Raw genomic sequence first — 20620 nt, 5'->3', positions numbered from 1 at the left:
GTGGTGTGGGAGGGAAGGGCGGGGGGGGGGGGGGGGGGGGGGGGGAGACGCCCCTTGTCTGCCCTCTCGCTAACATTTCTCAGGACTTTGAGAAGTCATTCATATTGTCACCCCACTCCCACCCCCCCCACCCCCCTAACCGATTCTGCCCCTGCCATCAATCTAGTTTGTTAGTAGTACTGGGGGTGACCCTGGGGACCTGTGTGTGTGTGGACCCGCCTGCGTGCCAGTGCTCACACACACAGACCACACACTGGCAGCAGGAGATTACGGCTCGCTACGTGTCACATCGTGTCCGTCCAGGGCAGGGTGCAAGCATTGTGGGATTCCTTTTTTGTTTAGGGGGAGCAGGGGGGTGGGCGGGGGGGTGATGCGGTGGTGGGTTGGGGTACACTCAAGGGTGATGCAGGGGTGCATAGTTTGTGAATTCCCTCTTATAGGGGGAGGGGAGGTCCGTGAATTCCGTCTTATAGGGGTAGAGGCAGGCTCTGTGGTGAATAATGCATTTAACCAAATAAATACTACTTTGCTGCACTTTTGAATTCAAAGGATGTTTGTCTGTTCCCATCAGACAAACCTAAATGTGAATGTTCCATGAATATGTGGCAAAATTTTATTTATACAATTCCATTTGTTTTTCCCAACGCAGTTTGAATAGACAAGACCGCTATGTGAAATATACAAGACCAGATGTGTCAAAATGGCCCCAGACTCTTACTTTAATATGAAACCCCCCCCCCTTTCTGCTCTACCCCCCCTTCTCACCCCACCCATCCCCAGCACTTTCTGCAGACACTTGTTTCCGGAATCTCATCATCAAACCCTTTAATGAGGATGACCACAGGCCACAATAGCCACAGCGTCCAAGTGTGAGGTCGTGAAAATATCAGATATTTCCCTGATGATGTCACTCTTTTCTTCAGAGACGGGAATGTGTGTGAGGTTTGTTCTTCTCCAGTGTGATGTCACGGTGTCTGACAGACAACAGTCCCAGTCTTTACGCAGCCCAACCAGTCGGTGCCATTAACAGCATCTTGAGCTTATGCTTTTGATATTGGTGTTTATTTAGAAATTGCTATTTGAAACAGCATCTCTCTCGCGGCTATTTAGATGAGGCTTTGTTTAGGCAAATTTAATGATGGTATGTTATGCATTTAAAGTGGCTAGTTTAGCAGTATTTTTTTGGGGGGGGGATAAGAATTAATTGAATATGGACGGGCCATTAATGAAGATAAATAGGTCAACTTGTTAAACTTGATAAATGATCAGTGTTTATTTTTATCTAGCCATTGTGAAAAGGAATTCCTTTTTAAATATAGGCCTTAAAACAGTGAAAGAGTTTGGGGGGAAGCTATCAATATTTCTTGCGGTCTCTCCCCTGGTTTTTTTCCGCTGGAGGAGTGGACCGTAAAAGAGCTGGGAAAAGGTTGTTTTTTGCGCTGTTGCTATGTTGCGTATTGTTGTGCGGCTGTTTATTGTGCGCCACTGGCAGTCTTTCTGGAGTCTCTTTCAGCGCAGGGGCTTGTATTGGGCTACAGATAATTAGATCAGTGCTATCAGTTTCACTGTCCCCTTTCTCTCCCCAGATTTACATAACAATGACAGCCTCTGACGGTCCCCTCTTTCTCTTTAAAGCGCTTATACTCCACCCCCCCCACCCCCACCCCCCTTCACCACCACCGCCACCTCCTTGCACTAAATGATTCACTGCCTCACCTTGAAATGCACTTTTAAGGAAGAAAGAAGATTCCTTGGGAAAACTGTCAGAGCCCTGTAAAAAGAATCAGCTCCTCTTTTTCTTTCACTCTCTCTCTCTCTGTCTCTTTCTCTCTCTCTCTCTCTCTCCCACACACACACATTCACACACTCTTGCACTCCCTTGAAGCTCAGACAATCATGGCGTCCAAGCACCTTGGCTCACCCAGCGCAGTTAAGAACTCTTGACTATTTCCCTGTTCAGAATTTAAAAACAAATATAATTTACTGTGTCATGCCAAGTATGTCGGTTCAGGGAGAGATATTTGGACAACTCAAGCAGTTTCTAGAGAGATATGTGCAAAGATGGAACTGCTAGCAAACAGCTAATTTCCCTAGCGTCACGGTTGTAGCTTTAGGTACAGGAGCCGGCATTCTCCATTGGGTTGTTTTCTTTCTTTATAAAAGAACGAGTGATAGAAATGAAAGTTACTGCCGTCCTTTTTCTGCCTTCTTGACTTTTTTCCCAGCCATGCAAAAAAAAGAAAGAAAGAAACTGGCAAAGAGAAGCACAGTCTTCAGAACTGGCGTTAGATGGCTGAGTTTGTGCCGTCCTCTTCAGAGTATTGCTAAAAAGAGGCTTTTTTTGTCTTGATTTGCTGGACAAATAAACTTGTCTATAAATGTGGAGTATCTGTATCAAAACACTTTGTATGGGTTATGACTAAAACCTGTACATGCAGACTAAATTCAGAGACTAAAATCTGTACATGCAGACTAAATTCAGGGACTAAAATCTGTGCACACATATTGCTTATTGCTGTGGTGTTAGTCCTGCTCTTGAACACACTCAATCACCGCCTCATTTGCATATCGTTACACACTCTTTCTGTACATGTTCTATACACACAGATACGTGAATGTATACACACATATTTATGTCATGTTTGTAATAATTTGTATTTTTGTTATATTTAGTTACACTGTGAAAGTAAAACGATATATGAATTACTACGCAAGTTTAAAGCACATGGGCAAGCAATACTATTACCTCCAATAACCGATGTGAGGCTAAGAGCAAATTCAATTCACCAACTTAAAAAAAAAACCTTGTGGTAGAGAAAATCTTTCAAAAAAGGCCACCTTTTTATTTGATTTTCTCTACCACAAGGTTTTTTTTTTAAGTTGGTGAATTGAATTTGCTCTTTCCTCACATCGGTTATTGGAGGTAATAGCATTGCTTGCCCATGTGCTCAGGCAAATTTCATAACCAACACTTTTATAGCAATTTATAGCGGGATGAGAGCAGTTTACAGTTTGCTAAATGAACTGAGCCACGAACGAACAAAGTGCGACAAAATTCATTTGCTCGTGTGTTCCTGAGGGCGCCCTTCTGTCATTTCTGCAGCAAGATTCTCCCGCACCAAAACGCATCCTTAAAATAGATATGTTCCTTCTGGGTGCTTTTTTCTGTTTGTTGCTAAAACGGCGGTAATGTGCAGCTCTGCAGTCCTTCTAGGCTTAGTGGCGCTTTCTATTGTGTTCACCCGCCGGCCAAGAAACTTCCTGTAAATGCATCATTGTTTACCGGGGGTAGGTTTCAGTCATACCCAGGATTTCTTAAGGTCAACATTTCTTCTGCCACACTGGGTTTGAACCGCACTTTATTCCCCTTTAATTTAACAGCTCCGGCAGCTTTTCCAGTTAAATCGACTGTTCATTATTGAGTTTCTGTTTTACAGAGGGCTGTGAGGTGCAGTTTAATGAATTCCTCGCACAAAGCTCTCTTTCACTGCCGTGGAAGAATAGAAGCTATTTAGACCCTGTTGGGCTGTATGTCAAAGCCAGGCCATAATAGCTGTCAGGCAGGGGCAGAAATTCCCACTGGTGCGGGAATGCGCCAGAAATCAACTTTCGCCATGAGCAGATTAAGACGCAAGCAGGAAGTGGGAGAAGACGTTCGCAAAACAGTGACACCTGTTTGGGCGCAGAGTTTTTCCCCATATAAAACAGTCCTTCCGCATGATTTGTGCAAAGCTCTGCCATTGATATCTGCCGTGGGCTGTCGAGGAGGAGGAGGAGGAGGAGGAGGATGAGGAAGCTTACCACAACTCCTTCGGTTTTTTCGTGTAAACACGAAGAGGAAGCCTCACTCAAGAGGTGTTGGCATCATACGAGGGCGACTGCAGAAATCAAAAACAGATCCCCTTTAACTGCAATGAACTTTGGACTAGAGTTTGAGGAACACGTTTAAGAAAGTGCTGAAGATTTTTATTTCTAGCAGAAAGTCTGGTATCATTGGTAACTGAAATAAATTCTATGTGTATTTCCAGGAACAAAATGTGATTCCTCAGTTAATTTCACTTATGTAAATTAAAAACACCTCTGAAATGAGAATTAAGATTTTGGTGCAAGGCATTCCTATCACCTTCGTCAATAGAATGTACCAGTTTTTAAAAGGAGTTAAAAAATGTAGTAATAAAAAAAGTAGTTACGTAGATATGGTATGGTTTTTTTAAACAGATGCAGTATACATTAGGGTGTCTAAAGAAAAACATATCTGAGCATAAAACCAATCTTATTCAAAACTTAACATTTGGACAAATAACATTTAGTTTTCAGTTGTTTGTTATTTATAATTGAACAAGAGCTACAAGACTGAGCTGACGCTAAACCCAGTTATTACTGTATGTGCAAGAAAATATTTTTTTTCCAACACAAAATATAGTCGGTGTCCGAGTGATATTTGTAAAATATGCGTAAATAAATGAAACTCACAACTTATTGTTTGATCTTTAATTGTATGCATTGCATTTACAATATAATTTTAGTTGGGGAAATGTTAATCTAACACAGGAGAATATCCTAAGGGTATGCAGATATGCTAATTAAAACATCGCACAGAGGCACAAGCACTGTAGCAGATAAAAGTTTTGGTCTGTGGCTAAAAGCCATTGAGGGAGAGGTGGCCTTAGGGATGCAGTGCTATTTAACTCTTAAACCTCAGCTTGTATTCATGGGATAAGTATGTACTCATTAAATACACACCCTGGCCCTTAATAAAATCATGGAAACCATGAAACATAACTGAGAAAAGAGTTCCTACATGCAAATATTCAGATCAAAATATTTGATCAAATCGTATTTTATATTTCTATGCAAAAGAAATTTTTAAAAATCTTATTAAAGCAGTAATATGGAAGAAATATGAAAAATAGTGTTGCGATCTTTTGATATTCAGGGAAAAATATAAAACAACGAACAGAAGGAGTACTGCTTACAAGGGCTGTTGGTGAGATGGCAAGATCCCACAATTTCATGCCAAAGTTTGAGCTCGCTTGGACGTACATTGCAGAGAAAAACAAGGCACGGGGAGTGAGTGTGTGTGTGTGTGTGTGTGTGGGGGGGGGGGTTCAGGGGATTCTCCTAACGGGTATTGTCCCCCCACACAGCAGGATACTTCAGACAAATCCTTCATAGTTGCAGGTGGTCAAGCGTAAGCAAAGAGTTAAGTCTCGAGGTCTCTGGGCCCCTCCTCTTTGATGTTCTGACATCATTGGCCCCGCCCCCCTCAGAGATCTCTCCCCTTCCCCCAAACACTGTCACTCAGTTCAGTTTCGGAGAGTGCTGCGGGAACAGTGTTGGGACCGACCAAGGGTTTGCTACGCCACCCTGGAATAGGACAAAAACAAGACCAAAAAAAAAAACATGCTTTCTTGAGGCCCTTTCTCTCCCGTGTGGATTGCGTTGTAGGTAAGAGAGCCGTGAATAGCGACCGAATTAGACATGGCTGTGCAGGCTGCCTTCATGAGCTCCCAGTTCATGAACCTCTGTTTCCCCGGCTCCGTCATGGACTACGGAGCGGAGAAAAGTTTCGAGGGGCGCCTCCTGGGGGAGGAGGAGCGGGAGGGGGACTTCCGGGAGACCACCCGGGACCTCCTGAGCTTCATCGACTCAGCGTCCAGCAACATCAAGCTGGCCTTGGACAAGCCCGTCAAGTCCAAGCGGAAGGTCAACCACCGAAAGTACCTGCAGAAGCAGATCAAGCGGTGCACAGGGATCATCGCGCCCGGCAACGGCGCCCAGGACACCGCCAAAAGGCAGGGGTCCCCAAACTCGCAGCAGCCCGCCTTCCCGGGGAAGACCGCTCCCAAGCGGGACGGGGTCCAGGCCAACCTGCAGAGCAAGAGCCTGGCGGCCCTCTTCGACCCGGCCAAGGACGGCCGGGCTGAGAAGGCCAAGAAGCTGCCGCTGCGCCATCGCAACCTGCCGCCGTCCTTCTTCACCGAACCCGCCAACTGCGCCAAAGTCACCTCCACTTCCGGCATGACCCTCAAGGACCTGGAGCGGGGCAACCCAGAGGCGGCGGAGTTCTTCGAGCTCCTGGGGCCCGACTACAGCAACATGATCGGCGACCAGGACGTTTTCGCGCACGGGGTGCCCCTGAGGGTCCAGCAGGAGCCGGCGGGCGGCGGGGCGGACCCCGGGGGCACCTACGACCCCCACCATCTGGTCGGGGGGTTCCTGTACACTGAGCCCTGGGGCCCCTGCGCCGGTCCGGCCAAAAAATCGGGGGTCTGCGGCCCGGGCGAGAACGCGCGGACTGTTCCGCCTGGGTCGACCGCTCTGTACTGCCACTCGGACTCCTCCGCCCCCTCGCCGCTCGAGGAGAGCGCCCTGGCCTTCCCAAACTTTTTCACGGATTGCTCGCTTCCGCAGGTCGCGTACGATTTCGCGGCCGGATACAACAGGGCCGCTTTCCCGTCCCTCTGAGAGATTCCAGTTTCCATGTGGACTACAGCACTGTGTACTCTCAACACCGAGTACTGTAGTTGTTGTTTGTTTGAGTTTGTTTGTATTTGGTTCATAATTCTGCGAGAGATTTTGCCTGCCATGTTTCACATTGCACATACGTTGTTCTCTGATAATTATCGTAAATTGATTTTTGTTAGAATCTTTTATTTCACTTTAGCAATATCAAATATTAGTATAATGTGCTTAACACTTGAAGTTTGAAGCAAAAAAAATTATCTGAAAAGAGTCACAAAACATATCAGGTTTCTTTGATGTCTGCGATCATGAGTGAGGGATTTTGGGTAGAAAATGTCTGAAAGGCGTTTTCAAAGATATTTCTGCAACTTGATTTTAGTGATTGATTTGACTTTAGTGTTGGGAAGGCAAAATGATTTAAAGTCAGGGGGGTATTTTTTTTTTCCTCAGGGGTTTTCAATGGTGATGGTGACAACAAAGTACATTTCCTATTTCCCTGCGACTGTGCCTTCTGTACACAGGGCTAACACATCATCTGGGTGTCAACACACTGGACTGGTGGTTAACCCTTTAAGGTGTAAGATCACAAATATGTGATTAGAATGTTCTTAACTGAACATTCTAGTGCTGGTGTAACAATCACTACTGGTATTTGAAAGCAATTGAGTTCTGAAACACTGTCTGAAGAAAAATTCCAAAAAGCTGTTCAAAGGGTTACATTTTTGATCTATTTATTTTTGGATTATCTTTGTACACCCACATGCAAATACCATGGCTGTAGCAAAACATTTCTTTGCGTTATTATTGTAGAAATAATTCTGGTCAATTTGACCTGGAAGGATTCTCAAAGGATATTCAGAGATTTCATTGTTTTAGTTTGAGTCAGCATTAAACTTGTTATATTATTATTAAATGCACAAGTCTTGCTGAGAAAATAAGTGCGTATTGCTTGACTTTGTTTTTAACATATTTGCAACATTTACAATTATTAATGCGAATGACATTACTGGAGATTACAAAAATACAACTTTGAAAAATGGAAGAACGTAAATATGCTAATGGGAAATATTTTTCAAATGGACAATATGCATATTTAGAAAACAGATATTATTTATCTAGATGAAATATTTCATTTAAATTGTAAAAAGCAGAGTTGACAGTATCGACCATGATTAACTTTAAAACTTCTCTATGTGAAATACATCATCAATATTATTTGTTTTATGTGTGGTGATAGAACTTAAAATTTGTGGCTCAAGATCCACATAGGCCAATTAATGAATTGAAAGCTATGTCAAATTCTGGCTGCTCATTTGTTTAGAAACAACACTTGACAGGGATTGATTTATTTTCTTAGAAATGGCAATCTAACATTTTAGAAAATTGATACAAAATGTGGTAATGATTTAATTTTATTATTGTTATTTTTTACTTCAGATAATCCTTTGAGTATGTCCATGTATGGTGTGTCGCACAAATTCCAAATTCCAATATTCATCAGAATAACAAAGACAGATTTCAACTTTTTTACTTAAAAAAGTAAATAAGTCAAATTGCATTATCACTTTTCCCCCTCAATAAAATAAAATAAAATAAAATAAAATAAATTTAGATAAAAATGTTTACAATACATTTGTGTTTATTAAATGTCTAGCCATGGTAATAATTCATGATATATTATTCCAAGAGCAACTCCTAAGCCCTGTGCATATCAAGCATCAGCATGTTAAATAAAAAATCAGTATTTCTTTGCTCATAGTGTTTTATACCTGCATGATGATCACACTCTTTCAGTACAGAAAGTATATGAATGGACTGAATATCCAATCCCACCAATTCAGTGATAATGGAAACCAGGTTAATATTTCTCCCGAAATTTGTTTATGGAAAATTTACCATCGAGTTACTTTCATTTTCAGAGTAACAAAGTAATGCCAGTTAGGGTCAGGAAAACCATTTTAGGTTTCTGTTCAGCACTTACAATACCCTCTAACATTTAAAACAAGGTGAATTAACAGTCAAAATTTAAATAGTCTATATCTACAGTAGTAAATTTTAGTTTGGCGGCAAACAAATCTGACAGCTTACACTGTACATAATATGTATGTTTTTAACTCATGAATTGGTCTAAGCAATACAAGAAAATGTATGTATGCCCTTACTTAAAAATATGTCTATGTATAGTGCGCTGTAGTCCAATTTGTGGATGGTGTCGCAGTAAAATGAATTTTAGGAAAACATGCTCGATGGTTCAAATACAACATATACAGTACAATTTTAAAAACGTGTAAAATTCTGTATAATGACTGTGTGAGAAGACAAAAATAAAGCTGGTCTTTATTCCTGTCAAAAACTGACACTACTGTTGTTGTTGAACTGCAGTACATTTAGAGGAAGAAATGAAAATTGTGGTGAACCTATTTTCGACAAATAGTATTGTTTTAGTATATATAGTATTAGAATATATTGTATTAGGAACAACACAAATTTATTTGGCAGAATTTGCCAAAATTCTTAACAGTGCTAGACCAAATAGGGAATATTAGCCTACCAAATTAAATTGTTTTCAATGCTTGTTTATTCTGACAACACCTTACATGGCTATATTTATTTCCAGTGAAGAGTAACTACTTCCAATATGATCATGTCTGAGACTTTGAATCTTCAGTATTTTGCTGTTTTGTGAAATGGGATATTGAATTTTCACAACACATTCGCCAGGATTTCAATCCTTAAAACGCGGAATTAATTTCAGTACAGTGCCATGTTGAAAAAAAAACGAATTGTAATTGTAAATCTAGGCCGATGTCGATTTTTAGGCCTAAAATGTTCATGTCTTTTTGAACTTTGAAGTATAAAATTCATTAGCGAAATCCGGAATGGAAGTGTATATGTGAAGTAAAGCTTTAACACCCTCATTCATACAGTATTTCGAAAAGTAGTTGTGTTATGTTTAGGTGGTCTGCTCCCAGTTATACTTAGAGCTGAAAATGAGCTCGCACTGCCCCCTAAAGGTATGGCTTGGAAACAAGATATCTGCTTCTGAACATGACCACTGAACTCCAGTTTTGAAGTTCAGCATTGTGTTGCTTAACCGACTAAGGAAAACATAATTTCTACAGGGTGAGCATTACCTTACTCTGTATATTTATATAAAATCAGATGGATATCACTTCTCAAATGTGAGATACAGTCAACAAAATAAAAAGTAAATATGTCTCATCTTTCCAATAGGACTCGTATATAAGTGTTCCCATTGAATTCACCAAAAAGCTTTACAGGTGAGACAAGAAAATATGTTTTGTTCACCTGTGACTTTCCACATACCTAATTTGAGGCGGTGCATTGATAATCTGGCAAATAACCGGTTCCAGACATATTCATAAAGAGCTATTATCGTAGCACTCCAGGTTAACAGCTGAATTTACATAACCATGAAAGAAGGCTGCTTTATTGACAACACACACACAAATAAGAAATGTGCAAATTAATCTGGAATGGATACAGGGAAGAAGACCGATATACAGAAGGGAAGGATCTGCCTTACATTACATGAGATTAATTAAGCAGGTGCTGAACCTCCAGCTCTATATCACCTAAATCTAGCCCTATAGACATCTTGAACTGTGTTTAACTGGTTTCAGGAAGCTCTCCCCATTACACTTAACATGTTATCTGCTGTGGTTGTGCAACCCCAGATTTGCTTCCCATTTAGAACTAACTATTGCCAAAATGTCTTCAAAGCAGTCAGATGTTTAGTGTTAAATCAATGTTTGTGGAGTAGGCTACAAACTGTATGGTCCTACTCTGGTCCCTATAGGATGCATATGTGCTCTGTTAGAGTTGAAGTAACACTCGACATTTTATTGTGCATTAACCTGAACAGGCTCAAGCCTCCAGAACTATGAGCTGCCACTTCTTTTCACTGCGCAGTCCACCACCTGAGAGTGTGCAGTTATTGCAATCGAGGAGGGAAAAGCTTGTGCAGCTGGTATATGCAGACTGCAGGCCTGAAGGCCTCTCTTCATTGGCTGACAGGGCAGCGACGACCACAATTTCGGTAACGGAGGCGCCTCCGTACACTGTGAAGTGTGGCAGTGTAACGCTGTAGTCTCAGGACAAGAGGGTCCTGGTTTCGAATCCCGGCCAGGGCCTTTCTGAGCATGCATGTTCTCCCCATGACCATGTGGGTTTCCTCTCGGTAATCCAGTGTCCTCCCACAGTCTAAAGACATGCTCAGTAGGTGGGGGGCATTAACAGGGTATGGCTGTAAAAGAATGTGGGTACTCAGTCCACCTACCCTGTATGAATAAAGGTTCATTTAATTTAAAAATGAGAAGAAATTGATTTCATAGGGAACACCTCAGGAGCCCCTTCATTGAGTTTTGTTGTGTGTAAAATTCAAACTGAATAAAGCACAATTGCCATTAAATATTATTAAGTTAATTATGATAATTATTTATTTTTGCATCCACCCTTTCCCCATAGAACTATTCCTGTAACCAGAATGTTTCCCTGGGGAAACATGACGATGCACTACAAAATTATTCCTGTGGAATAATTTTTCTCATTACAAGGTTATTAATGCATGCAATAATGCATGAAACGCATTGCTTTTTGTGTTTTCTGTTCATGGGGGGGGGGGGGGGGGTGGGGGGGGGTGTAACTACTTACAGCTTTTTTTTTTTAAAGATATTTTTTTAATGAAATACCCTGTGGAGGTATATCTAATTTTGTAGTTAATGAGAAACTATGTATAAATGACTAGTAGGCCTAGGGGATATTTTGGGCAACCCCATAAAATAAAAGTTAATAATGAGGTTGTACTATGAAGTTAGTGTCTAACAAATACCTTAACTTTCAAGTGAAATTCTCTTATTGCGAAACATTACCACTTTTTAACGTTACTGCTCTTCAACACAATACTCCGCTTATTTCATGATTTGTATCGCCCCTCATGCACCTGTTATGGCACTTACGTTTTTGGTTTATGTACCAAGTACCTAGATTTCTTTTCGTTTAGACATCACAGCAGCAGTTAATCAATGAATTTCATTGATTGAAGTTAATCAATGAATTTCACCGCCCCCGCCCCCCCCCCCCCCCCCCCCCCCCCCCCCCCCGCGGAAAATGGATCGACCCTTTGTCCTCAGTTTGAACAGCTGCGCGGTTCACGTCACCGAAGTTGGCTCAAGTTTGAACTTCATACAAGCTCGATTGGAGATTGTGTATGTGTACTAATTTATGGTAGATGCTTGGATAAACTATAACCAATAGAAATGGGAAGTGGAGGGAAAAACGTAAAGAAAAGAGGAGTGCTGAAAAGGAAAAGATTAAAACGCTCAAATCCCTTGACAGTTGCGGCCAAAGGTGCTAAAATCAGAGACACGTTTTACTTATGCATTCCCGATAGTTCAGCAGCAGGTCAACTGAGAAGTCAGGGGAAGCCAGATTACGACCACGATGTTACTGAGCTGACCTCAGAGATTCCAGCCCGGTAACACAGAGACGAAGAACAAGATGACGCAGAACCTTCACAAACTCTAAAAAATTGTCCAAGGAGGATCCGTGTGTAGAGCATCAGGAGTTCTCGTTTTTTGGAAACAATCTTGTTGCAGAAAGTGTACGTCTGCGACACCTGCTGGCTGTTTGAGGTAGGAAACTTTCTCTCCTCTCAAGGGAGTAGCTGGGTTTAGTTGTGATTGTGGCGCTTCTACTTTTATACTTTCAGGTTGATGTTGCTTTTCAGAAAGTAAACTTTTCGTGTGGCGCATCTGTTTTTATACTTTAAGGTTGATGTTGCTTTTCAGAATGTAAACATTTCTTACGCATATCTGCGTTATGTTAACCAAGCTCGCAGGCTGTTTGTCAGCAAAACACAAGTGTTCGCAATTAAACTGATTGTGTGGGCTGTCGGTAAGGAGTTGTCGACAGGACAAAGCGATAGAACACCGGGTGGATTTTTAGACCCAGTCTGCCCTGATTATCTTTAGGCTGATGATATTGATATCAGTTGTTCGCCTAACCTTTATATGCACTTATTGAAAAGTCTCTCTGGATACGCGCATGTGTCGAATGGCTAAATGTAAATGCCATTATTTTAAAGGTTTTCATTCTTAAACATGAGATCATATGTAGGAGTTCTGTCTGAGTTTGGACCTGGACTTGAGACCTAAGTAACTTTTGAACAGAATTTCCGCGCGCGCGCGCGCGTGAGGTGAATCAAAGAAAGCAGGTGCCAACCTCTGTGGCGCGAGATAGGGCTGGACTCTGATTAGTGGCGGAAGCAGAAAGTGCAGGAGGAATGGGGGGTCTAGGGGTGTCTATCAGATCTGGGACAAAGTGCTTTTTCTCCGGAGGTGCTGAAGGAGATGCCGGCCATACATCTTAATGGCTGGGTTTTAATAACACGCCGACATCAAGATTCAGAGGATCTGACAGTATCAAGATCACTAGATTAAGCACTCACCATGGTCTATCTCAGTCATTGGGAATAGGAAGCGCTCAATGGGGGTTTGATTCATGGCTCCTTCCATAGATACAATATATTGGCATTCTTGACGTTTTGTCAGGGGGAGAAGCTGGATGATATGATGCCATGTCTTATTTGAGAAATATGAAACTCTGGAAATGCACCTTGTATTGTCATTTGTATATAAACATTTTAATTATATATAAATATTAATTGTTTTTTCCTATTTGGTCTCAGTGGGATATATTAGAATATAACCGGCATAATGTATTGGAGAATATATTTATATGTAATAAAAGTATTTTGAATCACTACTCATAGCTCAGGAGGTAAGACCGATTGTCTGGCAGTCGGAGGGTTGCCGGTTCAAACCCCGCCCTGGCCATGTCGAAGTGTCCTTGAGTAAGACACCTAACCCCTAACTGCTCTGGCGAATGAGAGGCATCAATTGTAAATCGCTTTGGATAAAAGCGCTATATAAATGCAGTCCATTTACCATTTACCTTATGTAGAACCAGGATATGGTATTTTTATTGTATGAGGTTAAGGAAGGTTTGTGCACAGCAGTATCCCAAATGGAAGAATTTTGTCAATGGTGTGATGCCTAAAGTTGTTTATATATTTTTCACATTGTGAAGACTTTGAATATCTTAAATAATGTTAAAGGAACTTGAGTTACAACAGTTGGAATAGTTTACTCAGTTTAGGTTTTAATTGCGCCCTCTGGTGCACAAAAACTGAATTACACATGGAGCTTGCTCGAAACCCCCCGCCCCCCCCCCCCCCCCCCACACAGACTATTCATTATCTGTATTCATTATCTGTGTCATTGTTCTCAGGTAATTTACTTAATTGATGCCTCCTAAAACTTGAGCAGATGTTGATGGAATCAAATCTATTCCCCATTGAAAGACATCAAAATATAAAATATTAGAAGACCAAAGCAATCCGTGACAAATTTTTATTTTTAGGTTGTGGTTTCCACTAGATGGTAGTGTTGCTGTGTAAGTTGCTGCATTTTGTTTTAGGAAGAAAAAAAAACATCTACTGGAAAATGGCAAAAAAAAAGAAAAAAAAACCCCATCAAAATAAGACCAATGCTGTTGAAATACATTTTTTTTAAACTACAGAGCACATGTATTCACAGATAAGCCGTGTTTATGACTTCGCTGTCGATTTTGAATTGCACGTTAGTTGTGCGATTACAGGGTGGGAGTCGGAATGCGTGCAGTGCCCTGTATCCGGCTCCGAGCTTATCGGACACGGGGAACGCATCCTTTGAGGTCCACGGCTGTAATGAGTCACGCGGAGAGATGGGCTTTCGTGCTTATTAAAGCGGTCTGATCGAAGCAGAAATGGGAAAATCCTGTAACGCTGAAGATAACATTCGTTCATTTGCAGCGATGGCGACTATAATGATGATTGCTGTGTGCGAGAGCTCGCTGCGTATTGTTGAATCGGTTTTCTCTGCAATGAGACGTCTCAAATTTCCCCCAGCGTTTGGCTCATGGGCGAGATGAAATGGGAATGATGGATTTGGCTATGCGTACAAAAAGTGTTGCACAGTTGTTGCATTTTCCCCCTTAGAACTGTGAGCTTTGAAACAAATAATTGACATTTCCTCCCTGTAATGGAGGAAAGGTGGCAATGTATAACCATATAAACCTTGCTGAACAGAGGCTCCTTCATGGCTTTCTCCCTTTCTACTGGCTTGGCATGAGCATAACTGATTTATGTGGAAATCAAATAAGACGTTGGTGCCTCTGGAGGCCATTTTGAAAGAGTCACCTGTTTTGTTCTTGCTGGTGATGTTACTTATGTTTTTATGGTGAACATAATGTATGAGGGATTTTTCTGCCAATTAATGCAGAAGGACATGTTAATTACATTTTTTTGGGTGTATTTGGAGTCTCTGAGAGCCTTTCTTGAAGGACCAGACACCACATTCATCTTTTGCCTTGTCTTTAAAGAGCGATCTTTTTGTTTTTGTCCACACTAGCAACAGGAGATGTAGACACATCCTAACAGGTACTTCAGCCCAATGAAGAATTTCTCAATCTTGTGTGCACTAGATTTGCTCATGTGGGACTGGCCATCATGATGCAAGAAGGTAAATGATGGCTTAAAAAAATATTTTGGGACGCCCCCCCCCCCCCCCCCCCCCCCAATTCTTGCATACTAGTTCTTGTAATGCCGGTAGTACTATGACTCTGTGACCTCACATTAAAGCTGTACCACCCACACCCACGCAGTCGATGCTGCCGCTGCCGTGTGTGTGCACGCTGTGTCAGTGAAGCCACCCACGAGTGCCGCTGTTTTCAGACACATTGAAAGAGTCACCTGTTTTGTTCTTGCTGGTGATGTATTATATGGTATGATGCGGGGAAAGTCTTTTTTTGTAGCATTTGTCAGTGTCTCTTGTGGGCTTCTCAGACCAGTGGAAAAACATCTTGCTGTAGCCTGCTAATATTATGAACCTTTATTTCTCCATGTTTTCAATTCTGTGTATATGTGTGTGTATATAAGCATATGCAGTGTTGGCCATAATTTTTAATTTTCTCATCAAGATTCCTTTCAGCCTGCTGGCTTGCATGGGCATATGCACACAATTGGTATCCACAAAGGCCTTTTGGCCCGAGCGCAGTCATAAATATTGATATTTTGTTGTGCGGTGGTTTGTTTTGCAGTCCCCCACACGTCCACTTGCATACCACCATACAATGCGGAATTACCCTTTCTTTCCTTTTCAATATGACATTTGCCCATAATTTGCGCAGAGGAATGAACTGGAGGGGCATTAATTGAACATCCGCTAAGTTGTCTCTTGGGAAAATCCCTGCTCCATTCAAATGGAAATTTCCGAGGGCGGTGAACGTATGGGGGGTGGATTGGCAGAATGCTGTTGTGTTTTTATGAAACTCTGCAATCTAGTGAATCAGGAGACTTGAGCATCGCGCATTCCTTTTGAGTCGATGTTCACTCGTTCAGTGACATCCACGCAAATGTTGTTGCTAAGGTTCGAGCAGAACATTAAAAATCTCTGATCTTTCACCCCTCGAATGTCCTTTGGGGCCCTCCCACACCATTAAGGCTTTTTCAGTGTTCCACAATGTGACATTTACACTTCCCTGTGCTTTCAAAAGCCCAATACATCAATACCCAGCCCACTTGAACGTGCAGAGAAGACTCCTAGTTCCTTTACTATGAACTGCTCCAGGAACTCTCGTATTTGCTGCAAATTGAATAAATGAATATAGCATTTCAGCAGCTGAACTCATATTGTGAAATATCCAAAGGTGAAGGACTGTTATGATATTTATTTGGCCTTGCAAAGCTCCAGCAGTCTTGCTAATATTTAGATGTTGTTTCCTTTTCATTTCTCACTAGTGTTAAATAAAGTCTACTGTGCGTGTGCGTGTGCGTGGCAACACCAGCTGTGCAGCACACCAATGACGACCGTTTCAGTTCCTTTTGCTTTGAATTCTCTGACGACAGCAGACGCCTCCCAAGATTGACTTGTGCAATATTTTCATGCAAATCATATTTCCAAATCTTTTTTTATAAAATCCATTTCCTTCATAGATGAGGGATTTGTTAGCCCATGTCAGACTCCAGTTTCCACAAGCACTGCAGGCTCCAACCTACAGGTTGGCTCCTGCAAAATGCAAAGCGTTATTGCACCGAATATTAGGCTATTTTATTGCGCTGCGGGAATCAATATTGCCAGTGGTCTAGACAAATAGTTATTTTCATTTGTTTTGTTAAGCTTCTGTATGCAAAGGATTATTCAAAGTCTGTTCCCAAAAAAATTGTAACTGCAGAAGTTATAAAGATTCATAAACAATTGAAAACATTAACTGCTGAAATCAATATAAGTAAAATCACCTTACAATTATGTGCTTATTTATGCTAAATTTGATGATGGCATGCCCAGAAAGGCAGTTTACATTACAATGCATCCTTACCTTTGTAATGCACTCTGTTATATTTTCTCTTTATATGTGGGAATACAGAAAATAACTGTACTTTCATTCCACTCCCGAACAAGTGAGCAGCAGTGGTCCAAGTGTGACTTTGCTGTCAGTTTTAATCTGACTGATCCCTCCTGATCTTCCCTCCCGTTATACCTGGAGTAGTTTGCACTGTTCAGTCATCTGAAGGAGCGAATTAATCAGAATACAATGAAAAGTTGGCCTTGGAGGAGGGAAAAACATATCCCACAATCCTTTGCCGCATACTGCAGTCATGCCGTAATAAAACAATGTAAACCGTTAACGCATAACCTGTCCAAATCACCAGTTTCAATGATCTGCACATTGCCATGGAGAAAAAAATAAAATCATAGCTTGGCTCCACTACCTATGCATCATGTAATAAGAAATCCTCTGATAAAAATTTCCTCTTGAATTATGGCTTTGCATTATAAGTGCTAGCCTAGAGACACAAAAACACTGACAAAAGCTGACCAAGTGAATCTGAATAGTTGAATAGCCTTGTTACGGTCTATTCATATGCACTGTAGTATGCACTACTGTCCATAGCTGCATGCACATTGGCAATTTTAGTTTCATTTTATCAAGCCACAATATTGTATTTTTCAAAATTTTTTACTGTGGTGGTACTTTTAGTCTATAAAGTCTTTTGTTACCATGACATCTGTGCACAGTTTCTCTGGAGAGCTGGCACAGCTGTTGCCTGCTTGGGGAAATTTAAGTGTCGATCATTCAGCGCATAATTAATTTGAATACATAGTTCTGTAGTGGAACAGCAGTTTTTGTTACTTATGTTTTTATGGTGAACATAATGTATGAGGGATTTTTCTGCCAATTAATGCAGAAGGACATGTTAATTAAAATTTTTTTGGGTGTATTTGGAGTCTCTGAGAGCCTTTCTTGAAGGACCAGACACCACATTCATATTTTGCCTTGTCTTTAAAGAGCGATCTTTTTGTTTTTGTCCACACTAGCAACATGAGATGTAGATGCATCCTAACAGGTACTTCAGCCCAATGAAGAATTTCTCAATCATGTGGGACTGGCCATCATGATGCAAGAAGGTAAATGATGACTTAAAAACATATTTTGGGACAACCCTCCCCCCGATTCTTGCATACTAGTTCTTGTAAGGCCGGTAGTACTATGACTCTGTGGCCTCACATTAAAGCTGTGCCACCCACACCCACGCAGTCGCTGCTGCTGCTGCCGTGTGTGTGTGTGTGTGTGTGTGTGTGTGTGTGCGCGCGCGCGCGCTGTGTCAGTGAAGCCGCCCACGAGTGCCGCTGTTTTCAGACTACGGGTCTGTGCGTTATAGCCACGCGGACAGCGATTCCTGGGGAAGAGCCGCGCGACTTCCGAAGGCAAACGGGTCATCCCGTGTTCCAGGAGCTCAAATGACAAAAAAAAAAAGATTTACGCCGATCCTAAAAAAGATCCATGAACGCAAAGATTGGTTCGGTCAGCGCGTACCGTTCCTACCCTCACCCGCACACTACAAGATAGATCCTGTCTATTGGAGGAGAGATTCTTCTGTAACCAATGACCACTCTGCACACTGCTTAGTAACCGGAGGGCTGACGTACTTGTCGAATGGAGGTCTGTTTGACCGCAGCAATAAAAATGGTTGGTCAATAATGTTGATGGTCTGTACACGATGTCTGAGATCTGAAGGAGTTGTCTTCAGACAAATACATTCTGCATTTCAGTTTTATCTCTTGAGAAAGGTCAGAGCATATTTCAGTGCCCACAATGTTCACACGCATGACATTCAGCCAGAGACAAAGACAAAAAAAAAAGAAAAAAAATTGCTGCCTCATTCTATAGGGTTGGCCCCTGGATATACTTAAAAAAAATATTTTTCTGGGTTTGAAAAGAATGAAATGTGTTCTTTTTGTCTACTAAACAAAACTGTTAATCATTCCTGAGGAACAGAGCTTACTGGATGTCTGCTGCTGGGTGGATTACTGTGCCTTCACATTTCCCTTTTCTCCTTTTTTTATGACTCTGGAAGCTAGTGTTGCCTTTCTTCTTTCTGCTGGAATAGATTAATTTCCCTGGGCACAATGTCTGGCTGCCAGCCAGCATGCTCAAGGTAATCCTTCTAAGGCTGAGATTGTGATTTGTGTGATCTCCAGTCATTAGACCACCCTAACCTCACTTCTCTAATGAAATAACAACTTTATACACAAAATGCATGAAGGTCCCTCAGGGCTTCAGGTACGCCGTTGCAAAATGCATGCGCCACTGATTAGTCACCTCGGGTAGACACGGGGAAGGGGGGAATGAGGAGAGAAATAACACAAACTGGAAATAGGTAGAATAATGGTGAGCGAAGCACTGTTTAAGAAGCATATCCTGCAGGGAGAGAAGGAAAGAGGGAGAGAGAGTGACTGAGACAGTGAAAGTGTGAAAACAATGCTTGCATTGCAATGCTGGTAACCCCAGGGCAAAGCTTTCCCTGTTGAATGCAATTAAAAAAAGCTTTATTCATCAGTCACATTTGATGGGCACATTTTTAGTTCACTGTTATATCTGTTTAGGGGGAAATGGAACACCAGACAGTTTATATCCATAAAATTGACAGAAATGCTTATGTAAGGGTATGCTGTTGAAGGTTTCTGTCAGGCCAACAGAATACATCCAAAGTAGCCAGGCTGCCCAACCCTGTTCCTGGAGATCTACTGACCTGTAGGTTTTTGCTCCAGCCCTGACCAAGCCCGCATCATTCAACAGCTAGAGGCCTCATTGAGCTGCTAAATAGTAGAGTCAGGTGTGCCAAATTAAGGTTGAAATGAAAACCTACAGTATGGTAGAGCTCCAGGGACGGGGTTGGCAGTTCTGCTATAGACAAAACAGGGAATGAATTGGACTGAAATAAGCTAACTATGCAAGTTCTGGAAATAGGACAGGTGTACAATTAGCTGAAATACAGATGCTTTGCACTTGTCCATTTTAGGAGCCCATGTGTCTCCTAACAACAAAGGTATAAGAACCAACCAGTATACAGTAATTAAATAATTTTTTTAATTCAAAACGCTTTATTGGCATTGCAAATATAGGCACTTGTGTTGCCAAAGCAGAGGTTACATAATAAAACTATGTACAATATGGATTGTAGATTGAGTTAGTTGAAAGAAAAAAAAAAAAAGCCATAACAAAAATGACTGTGGGCGTGCATGTCCATGCGTATGTGCTCTGTTGTGTGCACGTTTGTTTGCGTGTATAAACACTCATTAAACAATATGATGATCTTTGAATATGCTGAACATTTAATATGTTTGTGGGCTCTGGTTTTATGGCTCTGTGAGCAGCATTCTCCTTCATGGCCTTTTGCAGATGCATGCTGAGGGTTATGGCTGGTGGCAGAGATTCTGTGGCCCCCAGCTATCAATCTTGTTATTGTGTTCACATCTGCTCCTTCACTTTACCTGAAGTGACCTGAAACTGGTGCGATATTTTTTACTGGTACACATAAAAGGGACTGAAGCAGAAAATGTTCATCTTCAGCAGCAGCAGAGATGGATTTTATTTATGTATTTATTGTCTGGTTCCAAATTGTCGCTCTATCCCCCCCTCAACGAAAAAAAAAAATGTTTTAGAACTCTGCATATGAGGCAATACACTTCACCGCCAGAAGGGGAGCTGTGGCGGATGGGCTAATGTCGTAAAACTCTGTAATTTCAGGGGT

The 20620-nt window shown here is 41.6% G+C and overlaps 1 protein-coding gene and 1 long non-coding RNA gene across 4 annotated transcripts in view; both read left to right on the top strand.

Annotated features, from left to right (window-relative positions):
* Positions 1 to 5123: 5123 nt before the first annotated feature.
* Positions 5124 to 8774, top strand: LOC118208968 (protein FAM181B). The gene has a single exon (XM_035383986.1). It carries the CDS (start codon positions 5482 to 5484, stop codon positions 6466 to 6468), a length of 987 nt encoding a protein of 328 aa, XP_035239877.1. The 5' UTR covers positions 5124 to 5481; the 3' UTR covers positions 6469 to 8774.
* A 3257-nt stretch (positions 8775 to 12031) lies between these two features.
* Positions 12032 to 20620, top strand: part of LOC118209394 — a 187651-nt gene continuing 179062 nt past the window's right edge. For all 3 annotated transcript variants that reach the window (XR_004761711.1, XR_004761708.1, XR_004761709.1), the window contains exon 1: positions 12032 to 12119. This is a non-coding gene — a long non-coding RNA (uncharacterized LOC118209394). The remainder of the gene's footprint in view (positions 12120 to 20620) is intronic.

Source organism: Anguilla anguilla, chromosome 12, assembly GCF_013347855.1.
Source record: "Anguilla anguilla isolate fAngAng1 chromosome 12, fAngAng1.pri, whole genome shotgun sequence".
Taxonomy (NCBI): Eukaryota; Metazoa; Chordata; class Actinopteri; order Anguilliformes; family Anguillidae; genus Anguilla; species Anguilla anguilla.
The sequence above is the reverse complement of the archived record's forward strand: the minus strand, read 5'-3'. Positions and strand labels throughout refer to the sequence as shown.